General features: G+C 48.2%; 1 protein-coding gene across 2 annotated transcripts in view; it reads left to right on the top strand.

Moving 5' to 3' along the window:
• LOC119441875 (receptor-type tyrosine-protein phosphatase N2-like) overlaps positions 1-27,475 on the top strand; it is a 658,601-nt gene that overhangs the window by 211,341 nt on the left and 419,785 nt on the right. For both annotated transcript variants that reach the window (XM_037706513.2, XM_049661681.1), the window contains exons 8-9: positions 4,207-4,391; positions 7,364-7,478. In XM_037706513.2, coding sequence (XP_037562441.2) covers positions 4,207-4,391; positions 7,364-7,478 — 300 coding nt within the window. The remainder of the gene's footprint in view (positions 1-4,206; positions 4,392-7,363; positions 7,479-27,475) is intronic.

The raw sequence follows: 27,475 nt of genomic DNA, 5'->3' as shown, positions 1-27,475 counted from the left end.
CAACTAGCATGGTCTCACGCGTGCGCAGGCAAACATGAACGCACCTCACTTGATGACCGGGGACACTCGCTGTCAAAACGCTGGCGTGACGAAGAGCGGAAGCAGCAGCGAGAGAATTGCCCTTCGTGCTGCATCTCGCTTAAACGCGAACTATGCGCTGAGAACGCACTGCACGTGAAGCCATCAGCCCTTGACGCACCTATATTCGGTAACTACCGCAGATGGCCTTCAAGATAGGGTCCGCGCGGCAGCGTTCGGCGCGCGCGAGATTGAGTCACCATCCTTGGCTCACCCTCGCACCCAGAGCATACGGCACGTGACCACGATGTTATTGCACTTGAACTTTATACGGTACATCACGGCGTTAGCTATGGAGACGATGATGGCGCAAATGCACCTGAAGTATCTAGAAAACACCGGTGCTAACAGAAAGCGGCACGTCGAACATCTCGGCAGACATGATGATGGCTTCAGCAAATTGGTCGTTATTACCAATACTCGGCAATATTTATTGCTATGAAATATAGCTAAAGTGGGTAAGAACAGGGCTCAACTTACCCTCAGCCTAACTAATGTCCGTGTTTTCTTTTTTTCTTTCTGGCCCCTATTGGACAGAACTGGCATAAGCGACTTGCATTCACAAATGTGCACACAATGACTGAAAGTGTAAAGACTCAGGTGGCAGCGGCTCGTGAACTGTGATATCTCATGCCGAAACGTTTTAGGTGGTAAACCGTGGAACCCGGTCACTCAGCGTCTACGGCTTCGTGGTTACATGCAGTTTGTTGTTTCCAGCCGTGGCAGTCATACTCCACTAATGGGCAGCGCAAGAAAGTATTTCTATGCCCAATTAAGAGCAGGTTTAAAATATCACAGGTAGCAAGAATGGTTCCAGAACTCTCAACTACAGCGTCTCATCGATCTGAGGTAGTTCGTCGGTCGTTGCGTAGACATTTGGAAAGTGGCCGCCTTATAGAAATTTTCATGAGCAGCCTCATGTAACGAAAGGAAAAAAATCAAAAGAAAGAAGTGCGCCATGTGAGAGACGTGTCTACGTCTCTGGGTAGCTCGAGACGACGAAGTTAGAAATGTTTGTGCCAGAAGCAGAAACATAGGGTTGTATGAGACGGAACGATCAAGACAAAAAAGAAAGTTGGAGGTGAATGCGTAGAAATGCAAGTACGGCTGGCTCATACACGCGATCAATGACGTGCTAATGTTGCTTAAGATTTTAAGTAAGACACATTCAATCTTCTCAGCAGGATGATGCGGAGTTTCGCTATGGCCTCGGCAGAACGTCCTCAACATGCAGCCTTTCGTCAGAATATCTTAAAAAAATGTCACAGTTTCGCCCTAAGGGCGAAGCAATGAATGCGATAGCAACACAGCGATGTCATACGAAGTAAGGTGAGCGGCTTTGGTAGCAATATGAATTGTAGTAAACATGAGCTGATTAAGTAAGCAGATGTGCTGCGGCGTAAGTAGACCGACATGAAGAGGGACTCGATGACCACGAGAAGGCGCGTGTGAAACGGTGGTGTTGATGAGAAGCGCTTCCCGTGGGCAGCGGGTGCGAAAGGACATACCTGTAGCGCTGCACTGCCGATCCGGGCAGCATTGCATGTGTAGCGTGCGTTGGAAAATGTGGCCCGACTATTACTAACTGAATGAACAAGCGTGGTGTGAGCGCGCACAAACAAACGTGAATAGATCACACTGAATGACTGCAGACGACTGTCAAAACGCTGGCAGCAAGCGCATATATACGCCGCAGCGGCGAAGGTACATGCGGTCTATCGCTTCAACGGAAACTGAGCGGCGAATTCACGGCGCAGAAAGGTCAGAGCCGTGGGGAGATAAGAGACCGTGCGGGCGAGACGAGCGCGGTTGTTGGCAGAGGAGAAGTGCGCCCCCCCCCCCTCGCTCCCTCCGGCGCTGGCTTCCGGCTTCCTTGCTTGCGCGTGGGAGTTTGAGTGCGTTCGCTCTCCGTGATAGCGCGCGTCCCCGCACGCTTCCGCTCGGGCATACGGCGCGCGGCGAAGATTTTATCTATAGGGAACCTCACGGCGACGGCGACGGCGACGACGACGGCGACGACGACGGCAGAAATCCGGTTGAAGTGTCCATATAATTGCTATCGCAATAAAAGGCAATTCACGCGCGCGCAGGAAGCGACTGCAACACCAAAACGCTTCTGCGCTAAAGCGAGCCATTTTTACGGAACCGAAGCTTAATGCGATAATCACCAAAGCAAGGCTGTGACTTCTGTCTGGCACCATTTGTCACCAACGAGACCACAGGCTTCAGCGCTTGCGTCATTTCGCCTGCTTCCTTCCTCGCTAATGCTACAAGCAGCCTGATAGAGCTTAGCAGCCGAAATAGGCTTCTGATGGTATATCACGGATGCCCCTGACACCGGGAAATCCCCACCTACGACGCATCTGAGAGGATTACGAAACGAGGCAACTATAGTAATTGTGCTGCAGACGCAACGGGCTAATGAATGAGGAGCTGCTGTCTACGATCTCGTCACGCGGATACGTACCCGGGCACCAGTATGTAAGAGTTTGCTCATATCTCCCTTTGGCAGGGAGCAGTAATGGTTACGGAACGTTTATTCTTACAGCGATAGCTGTCATGGGCAGTTTTTATGTCCGCCGCTGGCGCCGTTGTCCGCCGCTGACCGTCGCAGGAACCTGAAAGGGCTTAACGATAAGTATTTAGGGGAAATATTTCGCAGTGCTCCGCGTACATTAGGACTTCTGTCCAACAAAGTGGCAGTCGGAGGTTTTGCCTCTCACCCATCATGCGCCTGTTCCCTCCCTCTTTCTTCCCTCTTCTCCTTCCCCTAATGCTGAGTAGCTGGCTAGAGGAATATACCTCAAGCCTACCTCTCTGCATTTGGTATCATTAAACTTCTCGCTCTCTCTCTATCTCTCTCAGCTACTCCGCCGATGCTTCTGCTTAGTAGGGTCGCGGATGGCTGACGCTACGCTCTGCAGTTGTAAACGAGCACCGATGGGAAATAATTCAAACGAAGCAAGCAGTAAAGTGAGAAAAGCAGGGCAGAAAAGGAATGAACAAGAATGCCGTGTCTCGACACTACACCAACTGGGCGCTCCTCGCGCAGCTGCTATTGTTTACTCCAACCAATGCTCCATGAAACAGTGCGATACTTATTGCACTTGGCATCACGCCTCTGCCGATGCCACAACATAAATTAATATTGGTCTTTGAGAGATATCACGGCTTACGGGCTAAGATTGGCTGGCGTTATGCTCTGCAGCCGATCTATAAGCTAGCACCTAACCGAATTATGTTTTATGAAGCCATCTGTAAGAAGGGGAGAGCAGGATAGCAAAGAGAAGAAAAAGGCAGTGGGTGTCCAAACCAAACCGCGGAACGCCACTTCCAGAAACGAAGGCGACATAAACCAAAGTCAACATTAAATAAAGCATTGTTCTAGTTCTCGAGGTCAGGATGCTTGCGTGCTTTGCAAATGTTTACTCAGACCGATACCAGACAAAACAGTGCAAGGCTAACGTCAAATCTAACTACCTCGCGACTGCTTTGCGTTATGGGTGAAACTACAACTCTTCTTGTCATTCACGATTGGAAGCACAACGAAACGACATTATCGATAGATAAGCTGAGGTTAAATGCCACTGACATGATATTTACTTGTTTGCTGGATTGACGCGAAGACAGACTGTACAAACTGAAAGAAAGAAATGGAAATTTTATTTGTAGTGCCAAAGATGAGAATAAATCGCACTAATATTGTTCAAAGGGAGCCTGGCGCTATCAGTAGCAGAGCAATCTAAGAGAGAGAAGCAGCACGCTTACAGCTTTGATGTATGTGGTAAAACGTAATGTGATTTCATCCCTTTATTAGCACTAAATTTACTATATCGTCTGTACCTTCGCGCCGTTTTTATTTAATTTAAGGTTTCCTCATTTATGTGCTGTTCTCAGATGGGTTTACTTGCTTTTGTCGTTATTCCAAGACGTTTGTTAGTACTTGTACATAATTCGTGATGCTAGCTTTCGTTTTTTACCTAATAGAGTGCTATGCCTGACCAAATAAAGGCAGCGTGAAGTGTGTGCATTTGTGTATTTTCTATCAAATGTGCATGCGTTAAAATGTTTTTCTTTGCATTAATTTCTTTCTGCCCCACTTGGATTCTTTTTAATATGTCCGTCTAGACGGTTGGATGGAGTTCCCGAAAGAGACGCTCTATCCTACGGGAGCTTACGAAGGCGATGAGCTCCTCGACATCGGTGTGCGCCAAGACCCGGCGTTCCGGCGTCCCATGCGCTACGACACCAAAAAGCCGGGACCGACCTACTTCTACCACGAGCCCGATTCATCAGAGACCTCGCTGGAAAACGTGAGCGCGTTTGCCTATTCTCAACACACGCGTGGTTTGAGCAGCAATGGGGACAAAGCGAATGACTCTTGATTAACCAGCTTCACAAGTCATTAGGAGTTTTGTGTGCCGACTTCTACAAAAATATGGCTGTCAGTGCTGTCGCTTTGAATCTACTTTGCAGTTTTCCTTAACACGACCTGAGCATGTTCCTCACTGTCTCACTCACTCCATCTCACTGACTCGCTCACTTGCTCACTCGCTCACTCACTCACTCCCTTTCTCACTCACTCACTCACTCACTCACTCACTCACTCACTCACTCACTCACTCACTCACTCACTCACTCCCTTTCTCACTCACTCACTCACTCACTCTCACTCACTCACTCTTTTTCCTACTCACTCTCTTACTGTCTCACTCGCTCCATTTCTTACTGACTTTGTCACTCACTTACACCTTTTCTTACCCTCTCGGTCTATTGCTCTCTCACTCACTTTCTCACTCGCTCTTTTTTTATTTTGCTCTTTCACTCTGTTGCTCACTTACTCACTCTCTCACTGCCTTCCTTACTTACTCACGACTTACTCACTGACTGCCTTTCTTACTCTCTCACTAAATCATTCCTTCCTTCCTTCCTTCCTTCCCCAGCTCGCGTACGCACCTACCAGGCCTGTTCAGTTGTGACCTGAAGGCGTGAATATAAGCTAATTAACTGTTCAAAATAATCTCTCTAGCTGAGTAATTACAAAGTGAACAACGCCTTCAACCAAAATTGAGATCTATAACACATAACGCGTTTGAGACAGCTTTTTTCCCTCCTCGAGGGCCTAAACAATGGAGGGCGCACAATGTTGTAATACACTGAAAACGAGAAGGGTTTTAGTGACCTCAAAAACGAAAAGCTCCCGGGTGACCTACCACTGACAAAGACGTCAAGCTTGTTACATAAACCGATAAAAAATATTCATTATCTTATCTCCTTTCTTTCGTCGACGGTGCTCTTGACAAGGGGCGCTTTCTTTCGCACGCGTGTGCTTTTAACCTTTGTGAAGTATGGCAATGTGAGTGTGAGAGTGTAATCCCCATTCAAGAATCAAGGATACGGTGTCTTCAGGGTACCAATGGTTTGCTTCCGCTAAAGAGAGTGCCATCATTCTTCATAGCTATCAATTCAAATGCGTTATACAGTGAATACTAGAAGAGACTGAAGTGATCCCTGAAAAGACGGGTGCGTAAAGGACAATTCGGAATCGCTTTAGCAGGAGGAAGATGGAGTGTCTCTTGCTTACCACTTCCCTTCAGTGCTTTTCAGTGATCCGATTAGGGAATTCGCTGAACCGACTTGGAATCCGCGTAATGTGCGTACTTATGTAGACTCCGGCTGTGCGAGCGCATAAAAACGATAAAGAGAGAAGACAACGCTCCGCTGAATCGTTCGGAACTCTAAGTGCGTTTAGCGTCGTTATGGAAAGCGCATTGACAGCGTCGCTCGAGTGGATGTTTCATAGCCACGCTTGTTCGCTGTTTTGTTTCTTTTCCTTCCGGGAATGTATGTTTTGTTGCTGAAGTTTGTGAGAAATTCATTTTCTGTGAGCCGTCACAGGGGCTTTATTTTGGCCGTCTGATGACTACGGACGGGCAAAGAAGAAAATTGGAACAGTTGTATGCATTTAGTACGGCTTTGGTAATTAGCTGTTCAGGATCACCGGAGCTGGCTGCAACGTACTAGCTCGGTAGTGTTGACAAGTTTATCCTGCCATTAGAAAAGTTGGATGTTGCAGCTATCTAATTTTTCGTACGCAGTATAGGAAGACCGGCAAATGTTGTAAATTTCAGTCGCCACGAAGAGAGATTGAGTAAGAGATATCACGTGTTCCTAATGTTCGGTTTACATGCGAGGTGCTCCAAATAAATGTAGCTGTCCCCTTCTATTTGAGGCTATTGAAAACGTTTTAGCTTGGTGTATAGCAAAGTGACAATGTTCTACAGTACGGTCGTGCCGAAACGTGCCCATAAACCACAGATATAGTTGTGACAGCTTGAAAAGCAGCGCTTACCCGAATGTGGGTATCACTAATGGATGTGAGTGAACTCAGCTTATGCCACGTTTGCCACCGATACGAAAAAGAAAAATATCGTTGATCCCTCTCTCATAGGAATTGCTAGAACTCGAAAGTGAAACGTGTTTTCACATAAGCTGCTGCATGTTTGCTTCGTGAACTCACGGTCCGCTGCAGCGAATGGCGCACGATTTCCGGGACGGCGACCGTGTTGGATATTTGCTTCGCGCGCGGTGTCGTGTCGGCGAATGGAGTTGAAACGCGCCAGGCGTTTCAACGCGCTGACTTGCCCGCGAGAAATTGATAAGGGCGTTCTAAGCCGCGTGTCGGTGTATATAAGGTCCCTAGATATTATTGCGATAGCAGTTATATGGACACTCCAAAGAGGATTTCTGCCGTCGGCGTCGTCGTCGCCGTCGCCGTGAGATTCCGTATGACGTCAATGGCGATGAAATCGTCGCCGCGCGCCGGACGCTGTATGCGCGAGTGAAATGGCGCAAGGGACGCGCGCTTTCACGGGGAGTGAACGCACGGCGGAGAACAAACGCGCGTTCTGCGCCGTGTTCACGTGTTCCTAATGTTCGGTTTACATGCGAGGTGCTCCAAATAAATGTAGTTATCCCCTTCTATTTGAGGCCTATACTTTTAGTCCTATACTTAAAATATTTCTTGACCAATTTAAATCTACGCCTCAACCAAAGCAATGCGGCCAGTACAGGCGGCGCCAAAAGCTCGAACTTGTCCAGGTCGTCAACAGTAATTGACGGGACCGAAAATTGATGTTGCGGTTTCAGCGGGAACTTAAGCAAGCTTACCTAAAGTTGCGGGTATCTAGCACGGCGATGGCGCGTCTCTTGATTTAGCCTCACACTAAACGTTAATTCACGTCAGTAAGAGTACGTTCGTCTAACTCGCGGGCTTGCCTTGCAGGTGGAGAACGTCCGCCGAATAATGATGGCGCAGCAGCAGCGCAACAAGCTGCGCTTCGGGACTCAGGACGACGTCGGACAGGAGGACGCCGTGCTGGACCACCTCAAGGAAGTCGGTGAGTGCTCGCACCATATTTTATTTATTTTATTGTGATGGCAGTTATAGGGACACTTCAGACGCATTTCCGCCGTCGTCGTCGGCATCGCCGTGATGTTCTGTATAAAGACCAAGTGCGATAACATCGCGGCCGCATGCCGTATGCGGCGGGTGCGAGTGAAACGCGTGCGACGCTAGAAGGGGGCGAGACTGAGCGGGCCGCCATCGCGCGCAAAGCAGCAGAGGCCGGGAGGGGGCACTTCGGCCGCGGCTGCAGGGCGCGGCGGGGCGCGGGCCTTATTTGCTGTGGGGGAGGCGTGCCGAATGGCTTCGTGGCATTTAAAGCCCTATACCTTCTGGAGGCAGCGGGCCGTCTGACGACGATCCTTTATTTTTTTTATTGCGCGCAAGGCAGCAGGCCGGGATGGGGGAGGGAGTCTATACTTCGGCGGCGGCTGCGTAGGGCGCGGCGGGGCGCGGCCGCGCAGACCTTATCTTGCGAGCCATTTGCGGTGGGCACCGAGTCTAGGCGTGCCGAGGGCTGATGGCTTCGTGTGCATTTAAAACCCCTATACCTTCTGAAAAGTACCGCGATCCTTTGAACAACGCCGCTTCTGTCTCTTCTCTGTCTCCGATTTGACGATGATAGCGCGCGCTTTGACGTCTTTATATTTTTTTATTGTTTTTCCGCCTCAGAGCCACACCGAAAGTCACTATGAGCAGCCGCCGCCGCCGCCGCCGGCGCGCGCCCGGCCTCAAAAGCTTCAACGGGAGCTTTCGAGGGGCGCCACCATCGACTTGCTTTCGCAAGCAAGAAAGTAAAGAAGAAAAAAAAATAAGCGTTTTAGGAGAGGAGAGGACAGAGTGGATGGCGGTACTTTTACGTTATAGGGACTTTAGTGTGCATTGTGCATATAGTTAATATAACCTACTCTAGAGGAAAAGCTCCCCATAGCGCCCATGTATTGAAATCGGGAACCGCAAGAGCGTAGCCGTGATGCTACTCTGTGCAGGCGCGCAGGCGCAGACGACGAGATGCGATTCAGACGAGGCGCGCAATCAACGCGATCCCGAGCCTCCGCTCCGTCGGTATGGTAGCGCCATCTAGTTAAGGCGCCTGCAAGTGCAGCCTCTCAGACACCGTAAATGTCGTATCAAAACTTTTTATATAGCCATCCAATCTTTCTGAAAAATATACGGAATTAACTTCAAACGTTTTCCGTGCCTACGTGCTACGTGTAAGTGCTTGCTTTTGCATAATATTTTGAATATCCTTACGCTACAAAAATGATTCGTAGCATAATGGCAGCGCCTATGGGGTTCCCACTTTTTTTCGCCAAGCTTTTTCTCGAGATTCAGTATACTAACTCTCTGGCATTGTGTTCTCAGCGCTTAGTTCGCGTTGAAGCGAGACGCAGCACGAAGGGCAATTCGCTCGCTTCTGCCGCCGCGTTGTCTAACACGCGTTGTCAGATTGGCTTATCGTCGCTATATAGTTGGGCTTGTGGCTGTACAATTGGCTTTTACTCCTCCCTGTTGCCGACCATACTGACATACGCCTGAAGGACCTCAGCGCTCGCCAAGTCCCCCCGAACAAGTCCCTTGTTTAGCGCACGATAGCGTGCCGGCCCTCCCAGCCCCGACACTTCGCCGTGAAATGAGCCTTCTAAACATTCCCCCACCAAAGGCAAATCACTCAGGAACTTCAAGAGGAGCCGTGATACCTACCCCCTGAACGCCCAGTGTACTCGTGGAAACACAGTGTTGTTCACACTTGCGTGGTCTTCCGCCTCACTGTGCGTGTCGTTTTGTTCACCTGTCTCTCGCTGTCCTCTGCAACAATGACGCACTGAGCGACATTAATGTTTCCCGAAAGGTGGCGCTCGGGCGCAGCATTTTGCCGGCGAGTCTCGCGAGGCTATACGTCCGGTTGCAACCGACATCGTTTTCTTTGCACTCCTTCCTGAAATACCTTATTGCATCAAGTGGTTAATTGCTCACTACAGCGGCTGTCTTTGCTGCACAGAGCGCCGCGCGAGGGATGACCTGCCAGGGAGGGAGTCGGCGCGTACTGAGAACGAAATAGTGTCGATCCAACGACTTCCACAACATGGCGCAAGCGCGTGCTCTGGCATACCGCTCACGCGCTCGAGACAGGTGGTCTTGGGGCTGTATCATCAACACCACCTAGATAGCGCAAGGCCGGATCACTCCGTTCCATGACGTCATTCTACGTGGCCCGACTGCCATAGAACCTAATGGGGATGCTTCCTAGTAAGCAACAGTGATTTTGACGTCACCGCTTTAGTCACGCCAGCCTTGGCAATGGAAATTTCGGGCCAGATAGCATCACGTCATTGCTCGGAGTGAACAGGCCTTGTGCTATCTAGGTGGTGTTGGCTGTACGTTGTACCGCGTAATAAGACTGCAGAATTTGACTGCGTATTTGTTGTAATGTAATCACTTATTATAGTTTACGCATGTACCTCTTCTAAGCGAAAACAAAGAAAATAAATTTCCTCGATGTAGCTCGTCTACTTATTCTTGCTCTGCGGAAGTGTAATAGCTATGTTCATTACGATCTGAATACGTGTTGATTTCATTTAACGTTAGGACTGCCATTAAAAAAAACGAATTTGGGAAACAACCCTTTAAAAAACACGCCTATATTGTATTTGTCCACCTAGCCAGAGATGCCCTGGACCAAGAATCATATTTACGAATACCGCTAACTCGACTATCTTTTCCCGCCAATTATTTCTCCGTCGAGGCACCGGTGCGTTCGAAACATCGGGTTCACTGCACTGGTAACCTCACTGATCTGCTCCGCACTGATTAGTACTCACATATTCGGTTATAGCACCCACGCAATTACGATTTCCCATCATCCAACGTCGCAACACTGCTTACATTGCAACTCAGATATAAGCCGACGGAAGAGAGTAGGCGCTAATTAAACGACGCATACGTTGGGACGCAGTTCACTCGTGGCCAATCCCGTATGGGCACGCGCTCGCGTTGGTCGACGTCATTTATTTTATAATTTTTTTTTCATTCAAGTCACTGCCGAAGACAACCGGCCAATTTAGACGTCACTCATTCGGTTTCAAAAAGCGTGTGCTGGATTCGTACGGTGGAGCAAAGGAAATGAGAATACGAGTAAGAAAGGCAAGAACTTAAACGAACGTTACCATAGCGCGACGTGTGGCTAATTACGATCTGATGCAAATGAAAGTAAGAGAGAAAAAAAAGAAGAAAACACACGAAAGAAGAATTCTATGGCGCAAGCCAAGCGGCTGGAGGAGCCTATTTTAAATGTCCGCTGGACAGAGAGAAGACCCTTATTAGACGCGAGTCCTCACAATGGTGCGCCTTCCGAACGCAGTGCGCGCGCGCAACTCTATTTGCCTAAGACTTTGGATGTCAACACAGAGTCCTGGCCAGCGTCTTTCGTCTCTATCGCGTCGCCAACCTCGCGAGGAGCGGGGCATTCTCCCAGCGCGGCCAGCCAGTTTGCTCAGAGCACGACGTGTTTTTTTTTTTTTTTTTTTTTGCACGGTAACCTTTGTTCCTCGAGGAGCAATACTTTGCGGCGCCGGCTCGGACTTCCTCTCTCGTTTTTGGCGGCGCCGGAACCCAGTTGATATACGGAGGGGCAGAGGAGAGGGAGACGGCTCGAAACAGACTCGTCTCTCGGAGAAGTGGCGTCCAGCAGCTCATCTTGCATCGTGAATGCGAGAACTTGCGCCATGTTTCGGTAGCGCGAGGCACTCAGCGTAACACTCTGGTTGGGCGGCATATACGGGATAACGTGGCGTTATGTGTTCAGGGAGGTGGCGGTGTTGGCGCTGCTACACGGAGAAAATCTGACTATGAAAGCTTTTCTAGAGGATGTCGGGGGTGAAAAAAGGCTTTGACTGAGGAAGTTGCGAAGACAAGTGCTTGTTTTTGCCACCAAGACATACAAAAAAGATTGAACCATGAAGACATGTAGAAGCTCGAAATATAAGATGACGAAACCCTGTTGTAACAATATAGGACTGAGAATTCGGTGTGGATGAGAGCATTAGCCCTGCGCGACCAGTCTGACAAATAGGCTCGTATACGCTTTGTCTAGTTCTTGACGCCGTGAAGAAGACAACTCTCATCACGCCAAGGCTCAAACGTATCGTGGTTATTATTACACGTCCATGTCTAAGGACTCTGCTTGGTTTGCCATCAATACTGAGTGGTCGAAGGCCTGCAACGGCTGCTCGCGCTTTTTATCTAAATACCCCACTGTTTGCAGCCACGTGTGAGCGATCGTTAGTGGGCGTCGTCGTCATACCCGTGATTTCCCGGTAGGAGTGCTGCGATTCCAACTTTAAGTATTGAGCGACCTCCACCCAGTGCGTGGTTTTACAGCGTAAGCTGTTATGGGCTCATTCCAATAGCCGTTTCGGGTCGCGACGATGCCACCGCTGGCGGCCGCGTAACCGCTATCGCCGGAAACACGAAAAAAGTACCCGATTCTCGCCGGGACTGCACCCACGCCCGCTGCGTGGGAGCCGGATACTCTACTACGGAGCCACGCAAGCCCTTGCTATCGGGCCGCGGAAAATACCCTAAGGCAAACGCAGGGTGAGACGACTCGAGCCTCCGCCAGTATGGGGGTGCCATCTAGGTAAGTTGCCTGCAAACGCAGCGTCCGCAGGCGCAGACGACGATATGCGATTCAGACGAAGCGCGCAATCAACGCGCTCCCGAGCTGCCGAGCCTCCGCCAGTATGGTGGCGCCATCTAGTTAACGTGCCTGCAAACGCGGTGCGCCCGACATAAGTTGTAGTTGTAAGGCTTGATCGGGCTCAGCAGACTGCTGTGGAGAGAGCATTACAAGCCGCAGCTCGCCGTCGAAACCGGGCGGACAGTTCAGATCGTTCTCGTCAAAACGAGGCGAACAGACTGCCGCGAAGACCCTGTTGTGCGCGGTGCCCAAATTGGAGCTACTCTTGAGCCGCTCCACCAGCTTACGCTGTGACTGTGCTGCGTGTGCCGCGCAGGCCTGTGACTTTTTTGATGTATGGAGGCGCGGACCACATTTACGTAGTACGAGATCACTTTAACTCAGAAGCGCAGATATGGTCGTCTGGCGCTTATATAGCGCACTCGCATGTCAATGCGAGTGCTCTATATAACGCCGCTCTTCGCACAAATTCTTTCTTCTCTGCCATTTGAACGCAATTCCACGTTGACAAAATTTGGTGACACAGTCGAACGTGGCGCAAGACACTATGATGTAATATTGCAGCGCACTTCGATACAAGTGCATAACACAGTGAACAAATACGGGCGCTGTACTGCAACTATCGGTTTATTGCTGGTACCAGTATGTCTTAAGCAAGTCTTGTGCAAGGCACTACTGGGCCGTCACGCGCGTCGGGCGATTAATGACATTATTAAAATTAGCACTTTGAATTGTGACCAGCATTTGCTGTTGAGCAAGGTTGTAGGTGGCCATGTCAACATTAAAGTCACCGCCAATGTAGGATAAAAAATTATCAGAAAGGAACGTTAATTCGGGTTCGAAGTAACCCAAAAAATCATACAAGTTCGAGTGAGCGCTTAGACGACAGAAAAGGAAAATCGGTCACTTTGGACAGTAAGCATCTCTATGGTGCTATTACTTAAGCAGTGTAACGATAGCAGAACGCATGTGCAGCCTTCTTTCGCAAGCAATGCGACGCCACCGCCACGCTGCCAAGTGCGATTAAGATAAAATGAGTTGTATCCCGGGATTCGTATGACGTCATAATCGTGACGATACCACGTTTCTGTTAGAAAAACTACGTTACGTAACGTTTAGTTCATTTTCTTTGCATTGTTGATCACAGTCTGTTTTCCTGAATATCGAAATTGACGTAATACTTTCCGGGTATTTAAGATCTTTCCCCCTACCTTCCCTCGGTTTTTCTTTCTTTTTTTTGTCTAATATTCTGTAAGGGGGATGAAATTATGGTCACTTGTTACTATAGCCCCTGCTCACATATTAAAAGCGTGCCGTGTCCTTGTGGAGGACGCGTGGTGCTAGGTGGACGGAGCACTTTGTTTTGCATTCATTTCCCCCACTCTTCAAGCCGCGTAGAAACAGCGCACTGTGCCAATATAAACAAGCCCGAACCCCACGTCCTGCACTGTATGCGCGCTTCGGCACGTCGTCACGAGTACGCTTCCTTTTACACGAAACATTCGCAGAGTAACCCGCAAAACTCGATCTCAGCGCACTCGACGGAGTTAGTAGGAGAGGCAGAGGGCGAAGAGGGACGAGGTCTCGTTGTAGTGCTCAGAAAAAAAAAAAAAGAAAAAATATATGTGTGAGAAAGAGGGAGGCGAACTTTATATTTGACCTTCGTGTCAGAGCCACCATCCCCTGCGGAAGGGAAACTCTGTCGACTTAAGGCGAGATTATTGCACCAACAGCTACGACGAGTTCTCGTAAACGAATTTGTGATATCGCCCGCCACTGTCAAGGACGCCGGCGCAGTAAGCTGACCTGTGGTCGTGGCTAATGGAAATACTAATTGAGAGGGGCTGCCTTAATTTTGCGAATGTTTGCCCGCTAAGGTCCCGAAAATCAAAACAAGCCGCGCCATTTCTCCGCATCCTCCTCTCTACCTTTTCAGCACAGCCTCCGGTTGCCCTTTATCTCTCTTTCTGTTTCGCTCCCAGTTCCACAGCTTGCTCGGCCTTATTTTCAAGAAGGTGGCCGTCCGGGAGGGGTCTTTCGGTGAATATTAAGCCACTCGTCCGCCTTATGGGTGGAGACAAGATCACGGAAAAATAAGAAAGGGAGGGGGGAAGGGGAAAAGCGGTTGAAAGTTGGGGAAGTGAGAAATAAAGAAGTCAGAAAATGAAAGGAATTAAAAAAGGATGCAGCAACAGCATGAAGCTTCCGTCTCTCGCCGCACACGCGTGGACAAAGTGAGATTAAGTGGAACCTTATACACGCATATTGGCGCCGCCTCTTTCCACGAATCGGTCTTGCAGCCTTCGCTTTTGTCTTTATTTCGTCTGGTTCCATCACTTTCCTCGCTTGAACTCTGGCTAGTATTGGAGTAGATTAACAATGTTTGTGTGTGTGTGTGTGTGTGTGTGTGTGTGTGTGTGTGTGTGCGTGTGTGGTGTGTGTGTGTGTGTGTGTGTGTGTGTGTGTGTGTGTGTGTGTGTGTGTGTGTGTGTGTGTGTGTGTGTGTGTGCGTGCGTGCGTGTGTGCGTGCGTGCGTGCGTGCGTGCGTGCGTCTCCCCGAGTGGAAGAAGGAGCAACTAGCTGGCCGCAAGTGATAGTACATTCACGTTTTAAAGTGTCATCGTTCACTCGTCGATATTGTGTACCTTTTTCGAGACTCTCTCTCTCTCTCTACTGTTCTGTCACCATCGTATGCGCATATGTATGCGCGCTCCGGTTGCAAGTGGGTCGCCCGGTCTCTCCCCCCTCTCCGCTGTCACCGCCCAGTTGCCAAAATGGGTTGCGCAGTGCGACAGGAAATTGCGCTCCGGCGACCTGCGCGCATCGGGCGATATTTGAGAATATAATTTCGAGAACGTTCACTCGATACACCGCGCATTTTTTCTACCGGGTCCCCTGGGTGCCGGTTTTTCTTTTTACCTCGTGTCTGTCCTTATATTAGCCCCGAAGTATTCGAGAAGCCTCGGAGAGGGCTGGAATGGAGGGGAAGACGCTGTCCGTGTTGAAAGCGTTGCACAGCCGCAAGGCAGCGGAATACTGTGTATAGCGTCGTGTTGTAATATTGTAGAAAATGCCGTTATTCTTTGCAAACGAGAGAAAATCTCACTGTTCTTCATCGTACAATGGGACGTAGTGTCCACAAACCATCTTATCTCTATGCCCAAGTACGGAAGGATTAGTGTTTAGTGCCTCCAGACCTCGAATGTGATAATAAAGGAAATAAAATGTAATATAGTTCAAAGCAATAGGCTGTGCTAATTTAAGCGATAAGTAGAGGGATTCGCATACTTGCAGTATAAAGCCCGCATCGGGCTATGTAAACAGCACTCAACTCATGATGGTGTTAAATGAGCTTATAGCAATGACTTGCCGTAGATTCTCGAAAGTGGATTCTTGCAGCCAAAGCACGACGTTTAGATTGCTCCTTGTATGTTAGAAATTTCAGCAACTTAATTTGTGTGACACTTTCTACGAGAAACTGTGAGCATGTATAATATATGATTTCAAGTAATTGGGCCGCGGTGAGTCGCTTGGTGTGTTTTGCGCCGAGGTTGAAAGCACGTGAGTACGAACTTTTGCGTCAGCAGAATGCCTTCGCTATGTCTGCCAGTGATATCTTCAGTTGAACTATAGGAGGGCGTCGAGTCCTTAATAGTTCTCGCAAACATCAACAAGGCCATTGTTTAGGTGGGTTGGTGATTTATTATCCTAATTTATTGTCTAATCGAACATACGCGACAACAAGAAGAAATACAAAAAGGAAAACACGGCGCTGACTCTCAACTAAAACTTTTATTGAAGAAACACGACCCCGTATAAACAATCGAGGGGCACCACGTGACACTAGCGTAAAACAAAATCAAGCAACAGGGAAAACACCTCATCTATCTACACAACACATGTGACAGGCTTGAGGACGGAGGGTTAACATGTCCGAATTCATAAAAGAAAAATTGTGCAGATCTCACCACTGTAGGAATTGATTTTGTGGGAATCATTTTGCAGTCATCTGGCTATTTGGCATTCTTTGGTGCTCCGCAAAGCAATACTAGGTGGACTAATGTGTTTGTGCCAATTCAGTTGTAGTGTGGATTGCGAGCGTACGCGCCTGTGACGAGAGCAGCACGACGACGACCACGTTGAAGACGATCGTATGGATGCAACGGCTTGATTTCGACGGAAGCCGTTCAACGCGAGCTTACAACATGGCAATTGTTGCTTTATACATAGGTAGCGGACGAGCGTAAGCGAGCGAAACTTGGATTTTGACGTCATCAACGATTACGTGTTATGCAATCGTACGTACCTGTGGCTATATCTTGTGCTGTACGTCAAAACGACGAATTGCATTTGTAATTCGGCGAAGAAATCTTAAATCATGATTTAAGTTGGGCGATCCTGAAGTCTGTACAACGTCGCGCAATATCTACGTACCGTGCTACGAGGAAAATACCAAGGAAAGTGGGTCGGTCCCGGAGATAGCGCAGTCTAACACGGCTCCTCAGAGTGCGACCTGTCAGAAGGAAAGACGACGAGAAGGTGGCACGGGGCACACGCACCAAGAGTTTCAAAGATCTGTATGTCAAAATTATTTTATCTCAAAATTCTAAATAGTACTTTTCCAGTTGCTGCTACGCAAATTTAATTTTTATTGGGGCAGCAATTATAGGGACACTCCTGGCGCATTTCTGCGGTCACCGTCGTCGTCGCCGTGAGGTTCCGTATAAGGTCCACGGGCTATAAAATCATCGCTGTGTGTGCGGGTGAAAGCGTGCGACGGTGAGCCGCAATCGCGGCTTGCGCACGCAAGGGCGGGAAGCGGGAAGGAAAGGAAACGCGCAGGATTCCAGTCGCGCACAATACGCTTCGGAGGGAGGGTAGGGAGGTGGAGGGGCCTCGCTTTACTGCGGCTGCGCGGTCTCGCCGGGCTGGAAGGCTCCGGCCGGGCGGATGTATGTTGAAAGGCATCTGCGGCGGGGGTAGAGGCCGCCCTCCCTGTGTTTTCGCGGCTAAGATCGCGTTGATGCGAGCGTCGGCATGAAGCTCAATTCGCTTGCTGCTGCTACCGCGCTGAATCACTCCAGCGTTTTGACAGAGTTCCCGCGGTCATCGAGTGAGATGCGTTCATGTTTGCTTGTGCGCGCGTGACACCATGCTTGTTAATTTAGTGAGTGTGCCCATGTTTACAAATTTATACGCTCGACGATAAAACTGCTATCCTTACTTTGCATAGCTGTCCACTAATTTGCTATCACAATAGATGTTTTGCCTTTCGGGTGAAACTGCGACTTTTTTGTTTAGTTTCTAATTAACATAGTTGAAACCGAATGCTTCTTGGCCAATCCCCCGAAGTGGGTGTGAGTCAAAGCTTGGGAGACAAGACAAGACAAGATCTGGCTGGCTTTGGAACAAGAGAGAAGCATGCGTGCGGCTGTACCCTGGAAGACGAAGATGGCGTTCCAAACGGTCGCACTTTGATGTCCTCCGCTAAAAAGAATGGGTCACCTTTATTTAGTCCAATTGAAGGTAGTTCGGCCCCTAGATGTTCGGTAGTCCCCTGGCCGACATCTCCAGACAGGCCCGGTCTACAAGGTAGAGCTGGTCGTTCGAACCGGTGTCTCGAAGAGCGGCCTCCCACGAAGAATGGGAAGGGTTGGGGATGGGGTCTACAGCCAGGGGCAGATATCTTCCACGGTTTGTGGAGCTGCCTCTGGCCGAGGTACGTGCCAGGCTCAGGCCAGCAATACTGTCTATCGTATTATCCTGCCTCGTATCCCAACTGGTATGCTCGTCACCGATTGACCTAACTGGACGCCATTAGCGTTCTCAAGATTTTAGAAATTCCTTCCGGGAAGTTATAGATTTGAGAGAAAGAGGCTTAATAGCACAATTCTAAATGTCCCATGTCTGAATGGTGACATGCAAATCGACGTCCGCGAAGGCCAGATTAGTCGCTTGCGGTGAATTTCTGAGCAAGTTTCGGCGATCTGTTGTGATTAATCCTGAATCGGTGGAAGTAAAGATGAGGATGCTGCACTTTCCCGAACGTTTGGAGGATGTTTACATACGCGACGCACTCCAGGCATTTCGGAAAGGTGATTTCAATATCTAACGAAAGCTAGAAAGTATCGCATGTGGAAGAAATGCGAACTCCTCATCGAGATATTGTTTTGTCGCTTGCAGATGGAGTTGGTGTCGCCGATGTGCCACACCTACTGGCCGTCTGCGGCATATAAAGTCTTATACTCATCTCTGGAAGGCCGCCACTGTGCCTTCGCTAGCACAAAGTGATCAAGTTTTCCGTCACTGTCGGACGCCTAGGTACGATGACTGCCGACGCTTTGGACACAGGAGTGCGAACAGTGTCGTTACGTATGCTGACAAGCTACAACATCGCATGCCACCTTCAGATGACGCACTGCAGGAGCACATCATGGATGTCACAGAGGTCTTAAGTGCAACGGGGAATCTACCAACTGACATCGACGAAGAATCGGCACTGGTTGGCGCAGAGGTTAGCGTGACAGCATCGACTGAGGAGACCACAACGGCAGAGTCGGGAAGAGGCAGCAAAGAAGAGTGAGATGCTAGAGGCCATCGAGGCAGTTAGCAGCCAGCACGCCAAAGAAGACATTCCACTTCCAGAAATCATCACAGCTCAGCTTCCGAACCAGAGCCCTACCCCTACGGTTCACACTCTCTCTAACAACGATTTCCTGAAGCGCCTTGGCCTCGACAATCTCCGTGTCGAGTGACACGGAGATTCTTCCAAATGCTTCCAGGCAACCGTGTCGCCCACGTTCACCCAAACATAAGCTGAGGTATCGACGGTCGAGATCTATAGGATGAGTGGTGTTGGTGAAGGAGAGTAATCTCCTGCGCCCTGCACATCCTGTCCAATGGAGCAATAAAAAGAAAGAAAAGGGGGGAAAAAACGGTGTTTAGTCACCATGGCGCTCTTGCAGCAACTATTTTTCGCAACTCTTAATGTACGGGGCTTTGGTCCCGACATAGGCAGTTGCAGCTACGCCGACTGTTATCCAGCAAACAGCTTGACGTTGTCGCTTTTCAGCTGCAGGAGACAAACATAGAATGTGATGAGGACATTGCAAGTACTTTAGATCCCTTTTTTTTCGAGTACAATGTTTGTGTGACATGCTGTTGGATTTCTGGCAGATCGCATTTTGTTTCTGCGGAAGACCCTTCCATATACCACTTTCACTTACATATTGACACTGAAGGGTGGTTGATATGTGGTGTTTTTTTTTTTTTTTGCGTAGTGTACCATGTCGTATCGTTAATGTTTATGCCTTTATTCATTCCGTAGATCAAATCGGCCTATTTGAAACTCCGGCTTCTTTATTGGATCGTGACTGTAGGGTTGTTCTCTTAAGAAACTTCAACTGTGTAAGCGACGTGAATGACCGTTCACTGCCTAAACCCACAGAGACAAACGTGGTGAAATGCTGTTTAACATCACTGAAATTGCAGGGCTCAGTGATATAGGAGCATCGGGGCAAAGATCTTGCTCATAGTTCACATTACCGTATCGATCGCATATCTGTTTCATCATCGCTGATTTCTAGAAGTCTGCTATGTAAAACTCACCCTATTACCTTTTCCGACAACTGCAAGATTATTGCGTTACTGGGCGAAGACACTCGGGCTAGTTACCGACCTCAGTGGTCACTCTGGAACTTAAATGCATCTATTACTGGCGATAGACAGTTTGTGCCTGCTTAGCATTGAAAAATTGCTTATCTTTTGATTTCCCTCTATTCGCTGCTTGGGAGCTTTTTAAGCAGGAAATCAGGTCAATTGCCATTGAACTTCGTTCTATCAAGTCATATTATGAAAAATTTGAAGAGAAGGGAATTGATGAAAAGTCTTTATAATCTTTGTGAGCTTGAATGTGAAGCCCCTGGAACGCACGCTGATTACATCGCAAACGTGAAATGCCACTTACAAAAGTTTGACGCAGGGCGCTATAGAGGCGCGTGCCTTCGGTCTCGTATTAACCACGCCTTGCTTTCTGAGAAGCCGACCCGTTAAGCTTTGGTTGATGAACGCCGCCACGCTTTAGCGAAAGTTATTACCGAGATGTATTCGAATGGGGCATTGGTGACTAGCACGAGTTATATCGTGTCCCAATTTGAAGTCTTCTATTCGGTGTCCGTCCGTGATGTTTATTGGGGACCAGAATACCAAGCTTTTACAGTACTTGCGTCTATAATAGATCCTCTAACTGGTGAAGACTGTTCACTCATAAGCGCTCCTTTTACATAACTTGAGGTCAAGTTTGTCATTGATCAGTTAATTATGTAAAAAAAAACTGTCCTGACGGTCTTGCAGGGGATTATTACAAAACCTTTAAGTCCATTCTTACGCCTCTTCTATACCGAAGATATTTTAAATGAGTGTTGAATTGGAGGATTTACCACAGTCTTTAACAATAACGCTACACAGTGTTATTACCTAAAAGTACTGACAGAGAAAAAACTACGCCCTGTTGAGGGTCATAGATTGATCGCATTGTTGAAAGTTCACTACAAACTTATTGCAAAAATTTTGTCAAGTCAATTGTACTTTGCGATGACAATTCTTATTGTTCCTCATCAAACATGTGGTATAAAAGGCCGCTGCATACAAACTAACCTACACGTCTCTTGTACGCTTCTTGAGTAGGGTTCCGCTTCTTATGATCAACTTCCAATGCTTCAGATTGACTTCGTGAAAGCATTTGATCGGGTCCGGCATTAATTTTTATTTTCTCTTCTAGAATACGCCAACGTTGGTTCTACAGTGCTTAATGGCGTTCGACTTTGTTATAGTTGGTGTACAACTCATTCCTTTGTCAATAGTATCCTCTCAAATCCCATCCACATCCGTTCTTCCATGAAACAGAGATTTCTTATGTCCCCGCTCTTCTTCGCCCCTTTCTTATAACCACTCTGTTCGAGCATTTTGAGCTGCAGCAATGTTTGTGGTTTTAGTGTCCCGTGTAATGAGGTAAAAGTGTGAACATACGCGGATGATATCGCATTTTTCTGCAACAAGCCTAGCATCGATAAAGCTATTTTATGATATATAGGAGTTTGGTACCGTCTCCGGTGCGCAAATGAATAACTCTATAAGCTCAGGCCTATGGTTTGGGTCTTGGACCTTTATACCATCTCATAATGCTGGAATCGAATGGTCTTGTGTGCCACCTAAATATCTCGGTGCCTATATGTTAAGCAGTGGCGCACCGACGGGGGGGAGTTTCGGGGGTTGTACCCCCCCCCCCCCCCTGAGGCCGAGTTAACCCCCCCCCCCCCCCCTTTGGTTAACCCCTTTTCTGTGCTTGCGCCTTTGAGTACTGCCAGTAAGACGTAAGACCCGCAATCGTCTGCACACTCGCAAACTTGCGCAAAAAGCGCATTTTTTGACAATTCCCGTGAAGAAATTGAAATTAGTGTTGTTTAGATGGTATTGGGCAACTGTCAACCCCGCTCCCCTAGCAGAGATCCTGGGTGCGCTACTGATGTTAAGGGTGCACTAATGGAGAGAGCGTACGTGTTTCAGCCCATGAGCGCTACACAAATACCTTTGTCCCGCGCCGTTTTTCAATATTTGGAAGAGCAGAAGCCTGCAACATGTTTTCGACAGCAAAAATGTTGAAGGGTACTTCACTGCGTAAGGCTCTACATTAAGCGTTATCACATAATTTTTTCAAAATATATATGGTCTTCCAGTATTGAGCATGAGACGTGATAAGATTTTTCGATCAGTGAGTGCTGTAAGGGTAGGGTTTGTGCACTTGTATGTGCGACAGTTAGTCTCGCGGTTTCTCTTATTTCGGGATAGCTCTCATACGATATTACGAGTCTTCTCGCAGGTTAACCTGATTCATGTCCTGCCAGAATTTGTTGGGCTGCTGAGCACAAGGTCGTTGGATCGAATCCCGGCCGCGGCTGCCGCATTTCGCTGGGCGCGAAATGCAGAAAACACCCGCGTAGTTAAATTTAGGTGCACGTTAAAGAACCCCCGGTGGTCAAAATAAATCCGGAGTCCCCCACTACGGCGTGCCTTATAATCAGACGGTGGTTTTGGGACGTAAAACCCCATATTTTTATTTTTTTTTGGCAGAATTGGTGTTGCCTTCGAATTTGGTTTCTTGATCTTGTTTATGGGGGTCCATGTGTGAGGTTTATTTTTCAATTGCTTTTCTGAGTATTCGTTCTTCTAAAGATTATTTGTTGACATTGTCACGAAAAAAATATTCACAGAGATTTAACATTAATGTTGTACCGACCGTGATTAAATTTACCTATCAATATACACCAGATTACCAGGACAAGATGTACTTGCAAGAGCGCGCATTATCCCCGTCCCCCCTTCTACAAAAACTTTTTTTTAACAAATTGCACATTAAAACCTTGCCGGTTAGAACATGGCTTCGGAAGAGAGAGAGAGAAAAAGTTGTCGCAGTTTCACCCGAAAGGCGAAGCCTCAATTGCGATAGCAAATTAGTAGAGAGCTATACGGAGTAAGGGTAGTAGTTTTATCAGCTGTATAAACTTGGACATGCAGCAGCCCCGGCAACACGCAGAGCTGTTGTTGACGCCGTCGGCGTTTTGCCCGCGTTCGCATCAAACGCGCGCGGCGTTGGTGACTGTTACCGGTGCCTCTGGGGCTGGGGGCGGCTCGGAGTTTTTCGACGAGATCAGAACGGGACACTCGTCGAGCAGCGTCGGAAGTCTTTACCACTTTCTCGCCTCACAACGTTTACCACCTTCTCGCCCCCCCCCCCCCACGGCCTCTCGCGCGACGGAGGAAGTCGCGTTTGCCCTATATATATATATATATATATATATATATATATATATATATATATGTGGTGACTGTAAAGGAGGAAAGAGACGCTTAATTCTGCAGCCCTTCAGGGAGCACGGCGCAGAACACGCGTTTGTTCTCCGCCGTGCGTTCGCTTCCCGTGAAAGCGCGCGTCCCTCGCGCCCTTTCACTCCCACATACAGCGTCCGGCGCGCGGCGTCGATTTCATCGCCGTTGACCTCATACGGAACCTCACGGCGACGGCGACGCCGACGGCAGAAATCCGCTTTGGAGTGTCCATATAATTGCTATCGCAATAATAACATTTTTTTCCGCCAGTCAATTAACGCCGCAGAAGATTGTCTTCCTCCGCAGTGGCTCTATCCGTCGGCTGAGATCCCGAAGGACTCAGCGGCAGCTACAGCTTGGTTGATGATATCGCGTTGAGTCTTGCTCTCCGGATTGCGTAGTAAGGCCTCCCAGGATTCTATCATATTTGAGCTATCATGTATTGCTTCGCACGTCCACACCATGTGTACCATATTCGCTACTTCACTGCAGAATCTGCACTGTGGTTTGAAGACTTCTGGATGGAATTTACTGCATAGCGCGGGGTTTGGGAAGACCCCTGTCTGCAGCTTCCGCCATGCTGCTAGAGCGTGCGGTCCGCCGCCGGAAAAGCCTGTCTACTCAGTATGTAATGCGTAGTTATTCCCTGATAGCTTCTCAGTTCCTCATTTCTGTTTACGTCCTCAGCGAGTTGAAGTGCCCCAGGGAAAAATAATATTTTTTTTCGTTTCGTCAATTAACTGTCGCCTTTGTAACGTGCCTAAAGCTTTTGAACACTGCTTCATTGATTCTAAATATGCCATTTTATTTGGCGATATGCTATATACAAATTTGCAGAAAGACTTCGATCTAAATTAGCACAGTATCCGATGTCTTGTTCCGTGTGATGACGTACCATTCGATTTGTTTTTTACTGATAGGCCTGCATATATAATATGGAAAACTCGTATGCAAGACCGAAATGCAGAAAGAATAGTTTCATCAAGAGCACATTTCTCTCACATGATTACGCACTTGAAGGACAATTACGATTAAAATTAATGTCAGCCGGAATGTAATACAATTTTGATTAGGTTGTTTAGTTTCTCCTTTAAAGTTTTCGTTGTGATGGAAGGCACTGCTTTGTATGATGTTTTCTTTGTAAACGTACTGCTCGCTGACCAGTCATTGGTTATGACCATCTGGTGCGCATAATATTGCAAATATTTCCTGTACATACATCATTTTATTCATTGTAATAAATACCATGTAAGCCAATTGTGGCCAATAAGGTAAGGGCACCGCGCAGCTGTGCTAGAAGGGAAAGGGTCGATTCCACCGTCGATCACACGTTATTTTCTCTTTATCAAATCGAGGTGATACAGGAACTTACCTAGCTGCCTACCTGCCGAAAAGTGCCCAGAATTATGCAAAGAATGCCTCGCATTAATATCAGTTACATGTGGACCCATTCAATCAAGAAAACGAAATTCTCCGTCACTCAACCCCACTAATGGCTGACATGTTTTTACTTGAATGTTCATTCACGTGTTATTTACCTCTCTCGTCAATTCAATTGATCCCTGTGCGCAGCATCAATTTCGGTAGCGTTGAATTGCAGCAAGCCTCCACACGACTTGCAGTGTTGCGCAATAGGCGATTGTGGATTGTTCTTTAGTGAACGCTTGTGTTCAAATATTCTAATATCACCTTGCAATGGATCCGCGCCATCGAATTCGTTTATAAAACATTGCAGATTGCGTGAATAATACAGCCCACTCTTTTGCATGCAGAGTGGGACATAACTGCAATCCTAAAACCCGAATCCCGCGATATATTGGGCTACCCAAGCTACGTCACTCCTAATCATAACAAACTCAGCGTTTGTATTAAGCCCTGAGAAGGCGTTATTGTTTTTACTCGGATGGCAATTATATGGACACTAAAGGCGAATTTCCGCCGTCGGCGTTGACGTGACGTTCCGTTTAAAGTCCAAGTTCGATGACATTACACAGCCGTGCGCCGTATATTGTATATGCGAGAGGGAAAGCTTGCGAGGGTGAGCTAAGAAGGGTGGTTCGCAAAGAAGGAAGGCTGGTAGGGTGCTCGCCGTCTTCCAACGCGCGCAACGGAGATAGCGGAGACATTTGGTCTCTTCTTCTTTTTTTTTCTGGGGTTTTACGTGCCAAAACCAGTTTTGATTATGAGGCAATCCGTTGTGGAGGGCTCCGGATTAATTTTGACCACCTGGGGTTCTTTAACGTGCACTACAACGCAAGCATACGGGCGTTTTTGCATTTCGCCTCCATCGGAATGCGGCCGCCGCGGCCGGGATTCAATCCCGCGATCTCGTGCTCAGCAGTGCAACGCCTTAGCTGACTGGGCCACTGCGGCGGGTCATTGGCTCCCGTTAGGAGGGCGGAAGTAAAGGGGGTAGGTTAGTGCGCATCTCCTCTTCTACTCTGGGTGCGGCAGCTGAGCACGCCCTGTCTTGGAGGTAATCAGTGGTGGGTTTGAAAGCTAATTGGCCCGAGATAGTTCGTTGGCTTCGTGTGCGCTGTGTTCGCGCGCGCCTGGTTCGCATTGAAGCGAGAGGCAGCACGAAGGACTGCTGCCGCTCTTTGTCACGCCAACGTTCTCACAGCGAGTGTCCGCGGTCATCGAGTGGTATGTGTCCGTGTTTGCCGCTGCGCACGTGACAACGTGCTTGTTAATTTAATTGGTAAGTTAATGTTTACAGCAGTTTATGAAGCCGATAAACCTACTAACCTTACTGCGTATAGCTGTCTAATATTTTGCAATAGCATTCAGTGCTTCACCTTTCGGGCGAAACTGCCACTTCTTCATCTAACCGGTATTAATTTAGAGCCTTCTAAACTTTACCAGGCGAATTAGCTTCGTCCGTATCCACACTGATGTACCTTTCTTTAGCAGTTTATAAATTAATTCTCGTATGCGGCAAATAACCGGTGGCCTTAAACGCTGTGCTCGATACACACCACATAACGCTAAGATTGGACATGAAATCGCCGCGCCTTGGCTCTCGCGTACATTGTTGCCAGTAAGTTTTGAGCTTCGTACTCCGCGTTCTTTCTCTCATCGCGTCGTGTTCAACGTGTGAAAAATTATTCGTGCTTCAGGCAGAAAAGAAGGGTGACTAAAGCGTCTAAAAACGTCATCAGCAGGGGATTAGTTCGGCGCGGTTTGCACATTGTTACGTGATTTAGTCTGTTGAGTGTGTGTCTGGGCTCCATGACAATGCTCTTTCTTTTCTATTCTTTTTTTTAGTTTTGTTCTTTTTTCTTTCATTGTTTGCCTCATTGCAAGCACTTTGCGGGAAGTCGGTAGGTAGGTCATTAGGTGGGTAAGTGGGTAGGACATTAGGTTGGTTATTTCCTGTTTCGCCACACTTCTGGCCTGTTCAAAATAAAGAAATGCATGACCGGCAGTGGAATCGAACCCCTGCGTTCGAGCACCGCAACCCAGTGCTCTAGTCACTAGGCCGCGATCGCATGACACTCCCACCTCACTGTACCCTCAATGCTGGCTGACTCAAGCTACCATACCGGAATATCAAGGGCATAGGGCGGACTTCGGTGAATCGGCTTTGACGAAATTCGCCTGCGAGGGTCTGGATTGAGGGCGGCTCAAAACCCAGACATTTTATGAAATAAAGCTTTATCTGTCTCTGATGCCAAAGCTGACTATTATCTCTTTGAGATGTTTGGCGCGTGCGTTGTCGCATAAGTCATCTGCCAATTTCTCGTGTTATTTCCTCGTCAGAGCTGGCATGCACTTTGAGACGCCGCTGTTGTTTACAGTGCACGGCCTCTGGGATCGGTGCACATTTCCCTGTATTTTCCTTGTAACAGCTAACGCTACGGAGAAACTGTGCGACGCTGTATACCGCCTTCATAATCACAGGTCGAACCGGTTTTAGAGTTTCGTCGTTTTACGTCGTTTTAACGTGCACCACATGAATAGCCACAGGTACTACGTACGATTGCATCGCAAGTAGTCGCTGATGACGTCACAATCGGTGTTTCTCTCGCTTACGCCTCGTGGAGTAGCTACGTAGAACCGAACAACCGGTATGTCGTAAGCTCGCGTCGAATGGCCGGGGTATATAGAAATCATACCGTCGGTGTCACGCGATCATCGTCAGACACATAGCTTTTCGCAAGATTACACAAACCCGTTGGTCCACCTGGTAACGCCTTGCGTAATCCCAAAGTGTGCTGAGTAGCCGGCTACCAGCAAAATGCTTCGTATAACATCGATTCCCACAGCTCGTGGGATCTGCTCCATTTCTTGGTCCTGTTGTGTCACGTTTCTTTGCGTACAGGTAGGTACCGTAACGTGATCACTCCTGTCTCCATCCCCCTTCTTTATCTTTCTATCTCTCTTTCTCTCTCTGACTATCTCTTTCT

Source organism: Dermacentor silvarum, chromosome 2 (genome assembly GCF_013339745.2).
Source record: "Dermacentor silvarum isolate Dsil-2018 chromosome 2, BIME_Dsil_1.4, whole genome shotgun sequence".
Taxonomy (NCBI): Eukaryota; Metazoa; Arthropoda; class Arachnida; order Ixodida; family Ixodidae; genus Dermacentor; species Dermacentor silvarum.
The sequence above is the reverse complement of the archived record's forward strand: the minus strand, read 5'-3'. Positions and strand labels throughout refer to the sequence as shown.